Source organism: Trichosurus vulpecula, assembly GCF_011100635.1.
Source record: "Trichosurus vulpecula isolate mTriVul1 chromosome X unlocalized genomic scaffold, mTriVul1.pri SUPER_X_unloc_1, whole genome shotgun sequence".
NCBI lineage: Eukaryota > Metazoa > Chordata > Mammalia > Diprotodontia > Phalangeridae > Trichosurus > Trichosurus vulpecula.
The window spans coordinates 8,033,988-8,048,375 of NW_023494377.1; the positions used below are offsets into that span (position 1 = coordinate 8,033,988).

Genomic DNA, 14,388 nt, shown 5'->3' on the forward strand with positions numbered 1-14,388 from the left:
GGTTCAGGAGGCATATACAGGAAGAACCGTGAGTTTTATTTTAATCTTTATGGTTAGAGTAAGGGCAGAACTTGCTGACCGGGAGCTGCCCCAAGAGAAAGCAGTAGACTAGCAGGGTTTTCCCAGCCCAGAATTGGGGACTAGTTTGCTAGCATAAGGAGGGCAGGGGATTTGGATATGAGCATATATTTTGTGGACCTGTAGGTCTGGATATGATGGAGGGCTACAAGAGACCTCAGAGCTCATCTGGTCCATCCTCCTCATTTGAGAAAAAGGGTGGCTGAGGTCAAGAAGAGGGCAGGGACATGGCCAAGGTCACACAGCCAGTAAGGGGCAGAACCAGGCCTTGAACTGCTTTCTACTGCCTGCCAGGCTAGCTGGCTTCCGTCTTGGCCTCTCCCTCCTCTGACAGCCAAGCTTCATGGGCCAAAGGTCCCTGAGAAGGCATTGTCCAGAAGCAGGTGAGCAGGTTCCCCATAGAGCTGGGGTTCTTGGAGTCTTCTGTTATGACCATGGGCTTAAGGGAAGGGCAAACCAAGCCACCCAAACCCTAGCTTTGAGCCAGCCTTGGATGCACAGCAGGGTGAGCCTTAGTAAAATCCATGCCTTTCCTGAATGGGTTTCCTCTGTCTGTAAAATAAGGTAATGACCCCTGCCTTCTTCACTCAGAGCCTTACTTGAACATTTTCCTGAGTTTTGGAGCTGATAGCCTAGGCAAGGTGACTTTCCTACCCTCAGAATACCCCCAAGTCTAGTGAGGGAAAAGGTGTGCCTTGGACATGTCCAATGTGGCAGTGGTGGCAAAGCTTTGGATAAAGAAGGCAAGCCCTGGAGAGGCATGGGTCAAGAACTATTTGATGGAGGTGGGCTGGGGGGGCACTTGGGCTTTCAGTGAGGGGAAGGAAGGTGCAGATTATCCACAGAGCAGAGGGGGGATTTTTATCTGTGCAGCTGCTTGGGCTGCAGAAGGGGGGCTCTGGGAATCAGAGTGGGAAAGGAAGCCCCAATAACCCCTGGACTGAGCTCATGGGCCCCTTCCTTTCCCACTCTGAGTAGCTCAGTGGGGCTCTGCCCACCAGGGAAAGAGGTCTTCTCTCCCAACCTGCACAGATCAGCCTCCTGGACATCCATCACTAATATTATCTCCTGCTGCAAAACAACCTGAAGAGGCCAGAAGCAGGAACAAAAGCAAATCCAATTGTTGGTCAAAATGACGCCAGACATATAGGAGACCAATTTCTCCAGTACCATGAGGTTGATCTGCGCATGTTGGGGGAGAAGGCCTCTTTCCCTGGTGGGTAGAACACCACTGACCTGCCCAGGGTGGGAAGAGAAAGGGCACATGAGCTCAGCCCAGGAGTTACTGGGGCTTCCTTTTCCACCCTGATTCCCAGAGCCTCCTTCTGCAGCCCAGGCAGGTCCCTTTGCACAGCTGAAAATCCCCCCTCTGTTCTGTTGTTAAACTGCTCCTTCCTTGCCGATCACTGGAAGCTGAAGTACCACCCAGCCTACCTCCACCAAACAGTTCTTGACCCCTGTCTCTCCAGGGCTTGCCTCTTTTGGCCAAGGCTTTGCCAACATTACCACACTGGGCATGTCCAAGGCACACCTTTTATCTCACTGTACTGGGAGTTCTCTGAGGGCAGGAAACAAGGACATTGCCTAGGCTAATTCCTCCAAGCCCCAAGAAAACATTCTAGAGGTGCTTTGAGTGAACATCAGGTAAGGTTTATCTTCCTTATTTCACACATGGAAGAAACTCATCCAGGGAAGGTATGGGATTGGCTCAGGCTCCCCCTGCTAAATATGCCTATCGGGATGGCCCAAAGTTGGTGGGGACGAGGGGGCTCAGCTTGCCCTTCATTTAACCCCACAGTCTTAACTGAAGACTCCCAGAATCCCTAGTTCCATGAGGAACTTGCCCACCAGTTTCTGGGGAGAGTCTTCCCAGAGACCTTCATACCATGAAGTTTGGCTGTCAGAGGAAGGGGAGGCCAACATAGAAGCCAGCTACCTGGAAGGCGAGACAGACCTGGGCTCAAGGCCTGGGTCTGCCCCTTACTGGCTCTGGGGCCTCGGCCATCTCCCCAACCTCCTTTTGGCCTCAGTTACCCTTTTCTCAAAGGAGGTTGGCCCAGATGAGCTCTGAGGCCTCTTTTAGCCCTCCATCCTATCCAAACCAATAAGGGCATTCAGATCCATCCCCATATCCATATGCTTCTCTCCCAGCAAACTAGCCCTCACCCCTCCGCATGAGAAAACCCTGCTAATCAAATGCTTTCTCATGGAGGAGCCCCCCAACAGCAAGTTCTGCCCTTATTCTAGCCCTAATAAAACCATGGTTCTTCCTGGACCTGCCTCCTGAACCAGAGGTGCCCTCCCCCGATGCAGTTTAAGGGTGCTAACACAGTTTAAAGGTGCTGGGATCCCCAAAATGTCAGGGTACATGGTGGACTTGCTTGGAACGAATTCACACACTCAAGACATCCCTTAGTCAAGTGGCAAAGTTTATTGTAATGCTCAGAGAAGTGGGAGAAGTTCCTAAGGAACCTGCAACCTGATAGGAGTGATACTAAAGCTTATATGGAAAAGGGACCTGGAGAGCATGGCCAAGTATGCTAATGAGTTGATGTGGGCAGGATTAGGGAATGGTCAGTATGGGCAAGTAGTCTGGGTGCTGGGCTGCTGGAACGGACGGGAAAATTCAGGGAGTCCACAGAGATAGTACTAGTGAAGGGACAAGATAGAAGGATTGCCAGAGCATGGTCCTTGGGGATCTGGTGCCACCAAAGGAGTCCTTGGGCCTGGCACCCCTGAGATAGCTTTTAGCTGAGGAATTACAGGGTCAGGCTGCACATGCCTGTAACAAGGACAGCATTTTTCTCACAGGGGCCTACTAAGATTAGGGGTGCTTCTAGAGACATGGTCTTAGGGTTGGGGCCAGAGCACCCCCACCTCCATCTCACAGGGACTGTTAAGCTTCAGAGCTTGGGGGTGGGGTGGGGTGGAAGGCCAAGGACCCATAGGGACCAGTTGGAGACTGTTTCCCTACCATGGGCAGGAGTCCTGCAGCCTGGGGCTCATGCATCTTGGCTCCTCTTCTCCTATGCTCAGGAGCCCGGGCCTCACTCAGGTGGGCTTTGGGCAAGTCCCCTGGCCTCTGTCCCCTCTCCAACATCCACTCCCAGCCTTCAGGGTCCTCAGGGAGCCACCAGCCAAGCAGAGCTGAGCCTGGGCAAGGGGACCCCACACTGAATGCCCATGACCCATGACCCATGACATTATCACCCACCTTGGTGAGGCAGGAGTCTCCCTCCTGCCAACGCAGCCCCTCCCTCCGATGGCCATCATCAGGCATCGCACTCACCTGTCTCCATGGAAACAGTATCCCTCTCCTCCACACCCTCTCACAAATTTTCCCTTCTCCCAAAGACCTTTTCTGACTCATTTCCCCCTCCCCCACTGGTGCTATGTGGCTTGAGCTGCCAGGAGTTTCCAGACTGTGGCCATTGGGGGAGCAGGGGAAGGGAGGGAGAGGACTCCAGGGACCACAACTGATGCCCAGTGACCCCTTGCTGTCTGTCCATGTGGCTCTCTGTCCCCCTCTTCAAACCCACCAGACTCTGTATATTCTTATCCAGGAAGGCTCACATATTTCCTCTGTATATTCATGTAAGGGAAGAATCATCCATTCTCTCTCTGTTCCTGTATATGAGTACTGAATGGTTCTCTTTATAATGATATATATTTATACAAAGGAAAGAATTAGGATATTTCATTTATATATCTTCCATATTCATCCAAGCGTACTCATATATATATATATATCATTACATCCTCCTATAAAGTAAAAATTCATATTGGTGTAACTGAATATATAAAGAATATATGACAACTCACATATATAAGAAAATATATTCATATAGATAAAAGCACTCATGTTCTTTCTCTTCATTCTTAGGTAAGAGGACATTTATTCTTTCTACAAATTAATTTGTATGATTTATAAATTCTATCTCCTCATAAACATTAGTCATTATTCTCTCAGTTACTATGTCATTGAGTATTAACATATTCACCCTCTATTCATCCATATCAGCATCTATATTCTCTCTTCACATATAAAACTTATATCCTCTATAGTCCTAAAAATGTCCCTCTGCTTCTCTTCCTGGGAGAGTATATATGAAGACTCCTCTCTGCGAGTACCCAGAGTATATCAGGACTCTTATATAATAATATAGACAGAGAATAAGGGCACTTGTACACTTAGGAATATGGAGTAAATGAGCACACACAATTGAAGTACTAGTATAGAAATATAGAAAAACTATATGAGGGCTCATATATATGAACATATAGAGAGAATACATGAAGAATCATAAATATGAGTCACAAGAGACAATAAAGTATATTTATCTACACTATATACATGATTGCTCATATATATGTGACTAAAGAGAATATGCAGGACCCCTCTGTGTATGTGTATGTGTATGTGTGTATATATGTATGTGTATACATGTGTATCTGTAATATGAATAACCAGGGAGTATAGGAGAACATTCATTCACTCCATAAAGAAAACATAGTAATATTCAGATGTATGGATCTATAAAGAGAAGAGGTGAGTACCCAGACATGTCAGTATGCAAACAGAAGATAGTGATCTTCATCTATAAGGTAATATTTTAAAATCTTCCATCATCCTTTTCCATAAGATTTTCCTTGGCAGGTAAGGTTCTCAGCCTGTTTGGCCTTTGGCTGCCCTATCTCTCCATGTCCTAAGTCAAGGAGATATTTCTGAAGGCACTTTTGAGACCCTCTTTGTCTCCTTACCATGATCACTAATTGATGTCAATTAAAATTCTTTATCACATGGTTGTACTGGGGGTTCACTAGTGTAACTGTGGAAGTGTATGTTTGTGTATTTGTTGAAACTTCACTCCCATTCTCTGTTTTTTGTTCATGTTTTCTTTCACAACATGACTATTATGAATGTTTTGCATGATTACACATATATAACCTATATCGAATTGCTTGCCTTCTCAATGGGGTGGGGGGAGTGGGGAGAGAGGAAGGGACAGAATTTGGAACTCAACGTTTTAAAAACACACATTAAAAATTGTTTTTAAATGTAACTCGGAAAAACAAAATACTAAATGAATACCAAAAAAGTTTTAAAAAATCATATCCCTATTTTACACAAGGATTCCCATTCACCCAGTAGGAACTCCACAACACAGAAAATTCTTGCACAGAATCGATAAGAACTTTAGGTGAAACTTCCTCTTAAATATAGACAAAACTTAGAAGTTTATAATTTTCTTAAATTAGAGTACCTTAGGATATTACAGCACATGGTCAGCAGGGCTGACAGAATGTACTAACGGTTTCTTAACCCACTCATTCTCCTCCTTTTTTTTTCTTTTTTAGATACAATCCTTAATCTAACAACTAGATTATATGAGGAATTGCTTTTCCAACAACATGGTTGATACAATTGTTTACCAAATTACACAACATAAGAAATTTAGAAATATAACAATACCATAAACAATATTATGTATTTAAAACTTGAAACAAACCCATTATCAATTTAGGTGAATGCACTTCCAAATTACCTTGCATAGAAAATCATTCACCTCATTAATATGCTGAAACTACATCTTTAAACCATCTTATATACTTTCATAATAGCCATATATAGGGGTGGGAGTAGGGGTGGGGGAGATACCTCTTGGGAGATCACATCTGGGGAGAATGAGCAAGGTCAGTCTCTGAGATCAGACCCCCTGACCCCCACCCCAATATTTGGGAAAGGACATAATCATTTATTAGGGACCTCCTATGTGCCAACCTCCAGGCTAAGCCCTTTACAAATATGATGTCATTGTGGGAGGTCATGCCTTTTGGGAGCTCAGGTCTGTGGATATAAGACAAAGTCAAGGTCAGTCTGTGAAAAGAGAGCCTCTTAGGAATCAGGCCAGGCTTGGGTAGAATGGTCAAAGTCAGTCTCAGAGTGGAGATACCTCTTGGGAGTTCAGGACCATGGAATATTCAGGGCCATGTGTATATATGTGTGTATGTATAAATATATGTGTGTAGTAATAGATATATGTGTGTATATAAAAATGTGTGTATGTATATGTGTGTATATACATATGTGTATGAGTAAATATATACATATATAGCAGTGTATGTATAAATATAAATATATGTATAAATACATGTATGTGTGTATAAATATGTGTATCTGTATAAACAAATATATGTGTACAAATAGATACATGTATACATACAAACGCATGTGTATATGTGTGTATATAAATATATACGTGTGTGCATAAATAGATATGTGTGTAGGTGTGTCTACAAATGTGTGTATATAAATATATATGTGTGTGTAAGTATAAATATATGTATATATATATGTATTGTGTGTAAATATATGTGTGTAAAATTATAAATATGTGTATATGTGTGTTTAAATGTATTTATATGTGTGTATGTGTGTATATAAAAATATATGTGTGTGTATGTATAAATATATGTGTGTATGTATATACATATGTGTATGAGTAAATATATACGTGTATATATCAGTGTATGTATAAATATAAATATATGTATAAATACATGTATGTGTGTATAAATGTGTATGTCTGTATAAACAAATATATGTGTACAAATAGATACATGTGTACATACAAACATGTGTATATGTGTGTATATAAATATATATGTGTGTGCATAAATAGATTTGTGTGTAGGTGTGTCTACAAATGTATGTGTGTGTATATAAATATATATGTGTGTGTAAGTATAAATATATGTATATATGTATTGTGTGTAAAAATATAAATATGTGTATATGTGTGTATAAATGTATATATGAGTGCATGTATGAATATATATGTGTATATAAATATATATCTGTGTATGTGTGTATATAAAAATATATGTGTGTATGTATAAGTATATGTGTGTATGTATATACATATGTGTATGAATAAATACACATGTGTATATATCAGTATATGTATAAATATATATGTATAAGTACATGTATGCGTGAATAAATATATGTGCTTGTATAAATAAATATATGTGTGTATAAATAGATATGTGTGTAGGTGTGTCTACAAATGTATCTGTGTGTATATAAATATATATGTGCATGTAAGTATAAATATATATGTATATATGTATTGTGTGCAAATATATGTGTGTAAAAATATAAATATGTGTATATAAATATAAATATGTGTGTATGGTGTGTATAAATGTATATATGAGTGCATGTATGAATATATATGTGTGTATAAATGCATATGTGTTTATATAAATATATGTGTATAAATTCATATATGAGTTCATGTATGTATATATGTGTATGTGTGTGTAAATACACATATGTGTGGGTACATATATGTGTGTATAAATATATGTGTATATGCGTGTGTATAAATATGTATGTATGTATGTATGTATAAATGTGTGTATGTGTGTTTAAATATATATGTGTGTGTAAATATATATGTGCAGGTATAAATATATGTGTGTGTATAAATATATATGCATGTGTATGTGCGTGCATAAATATGTATGCGGGTGTGTAAACACATGTTTGTTTATAAATATATACATTTTAGAAGTTAGTATACTTTTTTCTTTGTTGGCATCATTGACACTTCATTTGAAATGTATATTTCTTTAAATACTTTATTTTTTTTTTAGCATAAATGTTATGTATTTTGCTTGAGTTTTAGATTTAAAACATTTGACTTTTTTGGTCTCTTTTTCCTTGCTTTGACTTAATGTACATTTTGTTTCCAGGATGCATATTTTTTATTGTATAATAAATTTATTTTAAGCTAAAAAATGCTGGCAGTTAATAGGCCTTGGGAAAATGAAGATTTTGGAATGATACCATTTGTAATTGTAAATCCAGATTTGATTTGATTGAGTTTGTCCTAAAATTAAATTACAATGTGATCTCATTTAAAGTAAGATGTGTTCTCCCATTAAGATAACTCTGATGTTTGACCCTATGCCAGCAGTGGCGTGAATATATGATGAAGTAATGGACACAAAAAGACAAAGACATGGGGCTAGGCGAGTCGTATAGTCAAGCTATAGACTGATTTTAATGCAGTTACTGACAGTATTTTATACAGGTTAATTGCTGAGTTATCCAGACTTCAAAGAAGAGTACAGTAAAGCATTGGTTAAGTTTTTTATCTCCTTGTTCCTAGGAGTGAGACACAATTTTTCCTCAAGACTAACCAAATGGAAACATTTATGTTCTCTCGCATATAGATAACCAGACTGAAACATTTCTGTCATCACCCATGTGGGTAATCAGCTACAAAGGCAGGTTTTCTTTGCCAGGTCTTCTTATCCTAAAACTGGCCTTGCTGTGCATAGGTCCATTTTCAATTGACCCTGCCTTGCAGAGGTCTAAGAGGCCTAAACAGGATATAGCTGGCTCCCCACATGACCCTCTATTGGTAGATCACACCTTAGTGCAAAATATACTTGATATTTGTCTTTAAGGCAATACGCTAAAACACACACACACACACACACACATCCCTCCAAAGAGTTTAATGAGCTATTACCACTTTTCTCACTTTCACCTCTATATTACAATAATGCCCAAAAGGCAGTAGCTGTAGGAGTTCTCTGACACTCAGAATTACCTACAAACATCTATATAGTTTTTAGGTTTAGTTTTATGCCAGTAAGAGGAGGGAATCGCACATCACTGGAAGTGTGATGCCTTCAGATGCGCTTTCAGGGTTTTGTGTGTGTGTGCCTGCGTGCGTGCGTCCGTGTGTGTGTGTGTGTGTGTGTGTGTGTGTGTGTGTGTTTTCTCCATCATCATTACTCTTTTGCCCAAGTATAAACAGGGTCATGAAATCTGAAGCTCTGTCAGGTACTTGTTTGGCAGCATTTCCAATCTCATCTTTAAAGGGCAGAAGTATGTTTGGGGGGTGGGCAAGGGCAGCAATGCTGCTGAAAACTCTAACTTGATTCCATTCCAGCCTCATTGTTGGTAAATCAATGTCCTTTTTAAAAAAAAAAAAAACCTTATATTCCTATTTTTCAGTTAGGCATACTTACTTTCAAACAATATTTATTAGTAAAATTCCAACTTGAAATAGGTATCTAAGACTATAAAACATTTTTAATGATGCACATGGATATACATACAGTAGTGCAAGAATAATTTTTAATCTCATGTAGACTAGTGCCTCCCCCATGAACCTCATGTACACTGGAGAATAAATACGTTTTTACTTTTCTAAAGGCAATATGCTTTAGAAACTTCATGAATAAGAATTAAAATTACGATGAATTCAAAATTCTTCTATACTGATTTTTGAATGTGTTTACTATAGAATGCCAAATTGCTACATGGATGAACTGATTTTCTGTGTAAGAGGATTTGGAAATATATCAACTGAATTGACGTTATCTGAGTGGTAACAGCTATGGTTTTATGTTTTTAAAATCCGTGATACTGGTTGTGTTATTGTTAGGTTTCTAATTTTTCTTGTATTGTGATTTTTTTTTTAAATCATTGTATTAAAAATGCTGTGAATTTGAAAAAGAATATCTAGAGAGTGACGAGGGGGAAAGCTACTGGAGTGAGGGGCAGGAATTGGAAAGGCAAACAAAAAAGACTTAGTTTTCCCCCAGCCTGCAATAAGACACAGTGGGAACGTGTTAACCTTGGGGGTAAAGAAGAGGGGGGCACTACCTGAGCCCTGAGACAGGGGAGAGATGAATGGAAACCTCTGTTTTGGAAACTAGGACCTCTGTCTGAGAGGGACAAGTCAGGAAGTCTTGAGAGCTACCTGAATGACCCACTGCTGGGCCAACCAGACAGGGCTGTAGACAGGTATGGACTGGTGAATATTAAACAACCAGCCCTCCAGGAAAAAAACGCATGGCTAGATATAGTTTTGTTGTTGTCATTGTAGTTGTGGATCAGACCCAACCCAAGCCTTGGCGGATACATTTTTAAGTTGAATATACATTATTAAAATTTCTTGTCTTGAAAAACAACAAATCCAGCCTCGATTTGTAGTCTTTGCAGATTTCTGAAGTGTAAATACTCATACTGAAATGTAATTATTGGTCTCCTGAGCCAATTTGAGTTGGCTTCAGCACACTCCTGGCTATGGGCCTTGACTCAACTAGTTGGGCCATAGCCTTGGAGAAAGGCGGTTCAGACACAACACCGCCACCTGGTGTTTGGCTGCTTAGTCAGGGGGTGGCATCTGGAAAGACCTGAACAGACTGTGAGAATAATTTTTCATCTTTGATTCTTTTTTATTAAGTTTTATTGTGCATGGCTCAGAACCATTCCTCCTGAAACTTTTGGAGAACTGAAAGCCTATTCTCTGTTAATATTAACCTTACTTGACTAAAACCTGACTCATGGAACACTTTTGTGTTAAAGGGAAGATTGACATTCCTCAGATAGAAGCCAAAGGGGAGTTTAAGCTCCTTCATAAATTATGTGGAAAGGATGCCCCTAGCTAACTATTTAAGGAAGGATTTCCCTGACTCCAAGTTTTGTCGGTTATCTTGATGATGTGTAAATTCATACCCTTTCAATCAGTCCATTATGAACCACCTAAATGTAGTTTAGCCTGCAACCTGACTTAGTTTACCCATAGATTAACTAGGTTTATTTCCCTAGGGGATGTATGAAATTATGATTCTGCTTAAATAAGATAGTTCAATTTTATGACATTGAAGGAAGGATGGGATTAAGAATCTGTTTTTTTCAACTTTTGTAACCTAAAAGGACATACAAGATTGCAATATGTAAAAAATTTATATTTCTCTGTCACTCTAATGTTAAAAACCTAATCAGGGCTTAGGGTTATTTTTCTACTCTGAACTTGTACCTAAACATAATAAAATCTAGGGTTTTTCCTCTATTATTTTTGTGTTGTGGTACATTTATTTCAGTAGTAGTTACCTACCACATGAACTTAAAAAGGAGATATTTCTTCCATAGGATCCTGGGGGAGCTCTGACACTGGAAGTCAGTGCATACAGGACAGGCGTTTTGGGATTTCTCTATGGGAGCAGGCCTTCAGGGGCCTCAGAAGGCCTCAGACTCAGGCCTCTGTCCAAGATCAGTGCTGCTCCTGTCTCAGGGTCTCTGTGTGCCAAGAAGGGGCTAAATGCCTTCTAGAGTCCCAGAGTTGTCTGATCCTAAGTACTGTCACTGAAAAGGTCTAGTCCTGCCCCTTCCTATTGGGCTCAGAAGGGGTGCAGAGGGAGCCAGCATGTATGAAGTGGACCCAGGACTGAGGCTGACCACTGGCAGTGAAAACACTGCAATGATTCCTGGGCTCTAGTCAAGCTATGGCCAATTCATCCCTGGTTCCTGCCCACTCATTGGTAGTTACTGATGAAGAGAACCACCTTCTGCTCGGGGTGAGAACAGAAAATTGCTCAATGGGGTATTGATGTCAGCCCTAATGCTGAGGTTTCTGGCTCTGAAGTAGAAGCCTCTAAAGCAAGGTTTTGTGGCTCTAACAGAAATCCTGATGAGACACCCCCACCCCCCACCCCATCCCTTCCCAGGAAGAAATCCCCAGCTTGCCTCTATTTCTCTTGATAGTTGATATCAGCAGAAACTAGTCCTATCACCTTGTCCCACTAGTTGCAGCTGGCCCTTGAGATCGCCATAAAGGCCTGGTATTATCACCTTGAAAGAATGGGAATATACCTCCCCTCACACCATTTCTGAGCCTGTCCTCTTTCTGGGAGGCCTAGATCTTATGGGGTCAAAGTAGATCAAGCAAGACAAAGGCAAAGCCCACTGTTGGAGTGATTATAAGTTAGGTGGTCCCTAGGGTCTATTGGAATTAACAGAACCATAAAAATACATACACCTTTTTTGCAGCAAATTCAATTTATTTTCAACACTTGTAAAAGAAGAACTTTGAAAGAGCAATTTTCCTAGATATCTGTCAATACAGATGAGTGTTTTTGTTCTATTATTTAATTATGCATTGGAATCAATACAGAAAACATCAGTCATTGGAGCACAGAGAGAAAGCACTTGGAAGAGAAGCCGGTCACTTTGCAAGAAGGGGCAGGTAACCAGTCCATGACCCAGATAACCCTGTTAAAGTGACAATATCTTTGGCACTGACAATCTTCAATGAAGGGTTTTGGTTACTGAGCATTAACACAGTTCCTAAGTGCTGAGGTGTGGAGCCATCAGGATGCAGAGTACACAGCAGGCGTTGTGGTCATCTAGGCAGGCAGGGAATGTTCCCTCTCGGCATCCCAGTCTCTATGTCCATTACTGCAAACACTAGTTACTGTTCTGCAAGGAGAGAAGAGGCTTCCTCCATGGAAGTAGTTAAGGGGAAATTTAAAGGAACAAACATCAACCCTGAAACAATGCAAACACACTATAGGAACAGATCATTTTGGCAAGATATGGGCCTATAGACCCAATAGATTGGCTCCAGGAAATGCTAATCTGGCAGGAGCCAAGCCCCCCAAGCCCTTACTCAGCTTTTTTCTGGTATTCAGCAGAAGCCACCTGGTAATCAGTGGCTGCTGTAAATAGCTGAGAAGGATGACGGGCCAGATATTCCAGGAAATCTTGCAAATGGCTCAGCAGAACATTGAGGTTGCCCTCACTCAGAGGTGTGGAAGCCAGCATGGAGCCCATCTGTGGGAAAAGGCGCAGCAGATGGATACCTCCATAGATCTGGGACATCTGATAAGTGGGGTAACGGGCCAGGACCTCAGCATGCTGAGGTCTCTCAAAACTGTAGAGCAGCTGGGTACCCAGCACCATGTCAAAGTACTCTTTGATCAAAGCCACTAGTCCACTGACAGCACGCTTCTTGTCTCTGGACCGGTGGTTTGGATGGAAAGCAGCATACTCACTCAGGATGGTATGGACGGTCTTCCGGGCAGGCAGGATGAAGAACTTCTTCTCCAAGGTCACCAGCTCCCAGTCTTGCACAAGCAGGCACCTCAGGGCCTGGGGCAGGAGGACCTCGATTTGCTGCCTGCCCAGGGATTCTTTTTCTGGCCCTGCAGTAGCATCCCTGTCTCTCCATGGCATGTTTCCTCTCCCTCCAGCATACCCCCTACCCATCACCAGGCTTGGTTGTGCCACTGCTCCCCCAACGGCCCTGTCCTCCGTTGGGTAGCAGTGGGCAGTACTCCAGGAGGCAGTAACAGGACGTGTCTGGTGCTGCTTTCTCTCAGCCGCTATCTGGAGGAGGACGTAGGCATGTCGGTCCCTCTGCATGTAGGCAGCAGTGAAGCGCAGCACATTACCCTCGGAGAGCCAGTCATAGGCCCAACCATGGGGCGCAACGGGGTACATCGGCCTTTGAGAGAATACCTGGGGGGCAACAGGCAGCCCGAGGCCCCTGCCCCCCCTTCCCAGGACCATGGACTGGCTGTAGTCGCTTCTGGGAGTTCCCAGGCACATGGCGCTGCCTTGGCTGCTGCTGTGGATAGGCCACAACCTTGGGCCACTTGGGGTGGGTCGGATCTGAGGTGGTGGGTGCCGCCAGAAGGGCGCACTGGAAAAGGCCGCAGCCCCACTCCTGACTGGAGCGATTTCGCTCTCAGATGGATAACGGACTAGGTATTTGACCTGATTGTTCTCCACATCCACCCAGATACAGTGGGCCTTGCGCATGTTGGGCCCTTGGAAAATCAACACCATCTCCCCGGCTAGGAAAATGGGCAAGTCTCTGACAGGGCTACTCTCGGGCTTGGAAAACGCCATTACTCAGCTGGCTAGTGCCTGAGGCACCTCTTTGGGCGACTTCCGATACCTGGACAGCTGGCTGGCCGGCCCCCAAGATCTCTGGCCAGGGCACAGGGGTCGGAGGGTTTCTGGTCTGGGTTGCTGAGCCGCGAAACCACCGCCACTTTCACTCTCCTCAGCAGGGTGGTTGGGTTTGCGACGGTGGCTGAGGGGGGCGGGGAGACAGAGAGGGAAGGGGCGGGGTTAAAGACCCGCCTAAATGTACCAGCCTATCACCTCCAGGCCATTGCCCAGAGAGAGGGCGGGAGAGACATGGGGGAGGGGGGGCGGGAGGCGGGGGATGGGGGCGGGGGGGGGGGCGGTGTGGGGGATGGGGGTTGCCAGAACCTACAGTGTTGTATCGGAAAAATCCAGGATCTAAATTCAAATGTCAGCCCCGCCATTTCCTGGCTGTGTCTTGATCAAGTCTCTTCCCTCTTATGTGCCTCAGTTTCCCCATCTATAAAATACAGGGCGTTTGGGCGATAATGTTCAAACTACGACTGTGCTTGGGTTTAAGGAATTTGGAAGAGTCTCAGCATCTTGGGACTAAATAAATACCTCCC

General features: G+C 42.7%; 1 protein-coding gene across 1 annotated transcript; it reads right to left on the reverse strand.

Moving 5' to 3' along the window:
- Positions 1 to 12,553: 12,553 nt before the first annotated feature.
- Positions 12,554 to 13,801, reverse strand: LOC118833042 (mortality factor 4-like protein 1). The gene has a single exon (XM_036740432.1). The coding sequence runs from the start codon at positions 13,799 to 13,801 to the stop codon at positions 12,554 to 12,556; it is 1,248 nt and encodes a 415-aa protein (XP_036596327.1).
- Between the last annotated feature and the right edge of the window lie 587 nt (positions 13,802 to 14,388).

Coding starts and splice junctions, on each gene's coding strand:
- LOC118833042 (XM_036740432.1), bottom strand. CDS start 13,801: ATGGCGTTTTCCAAGCCCGAGAGTAGCCCTGTCAGAGACTTGCCCATT.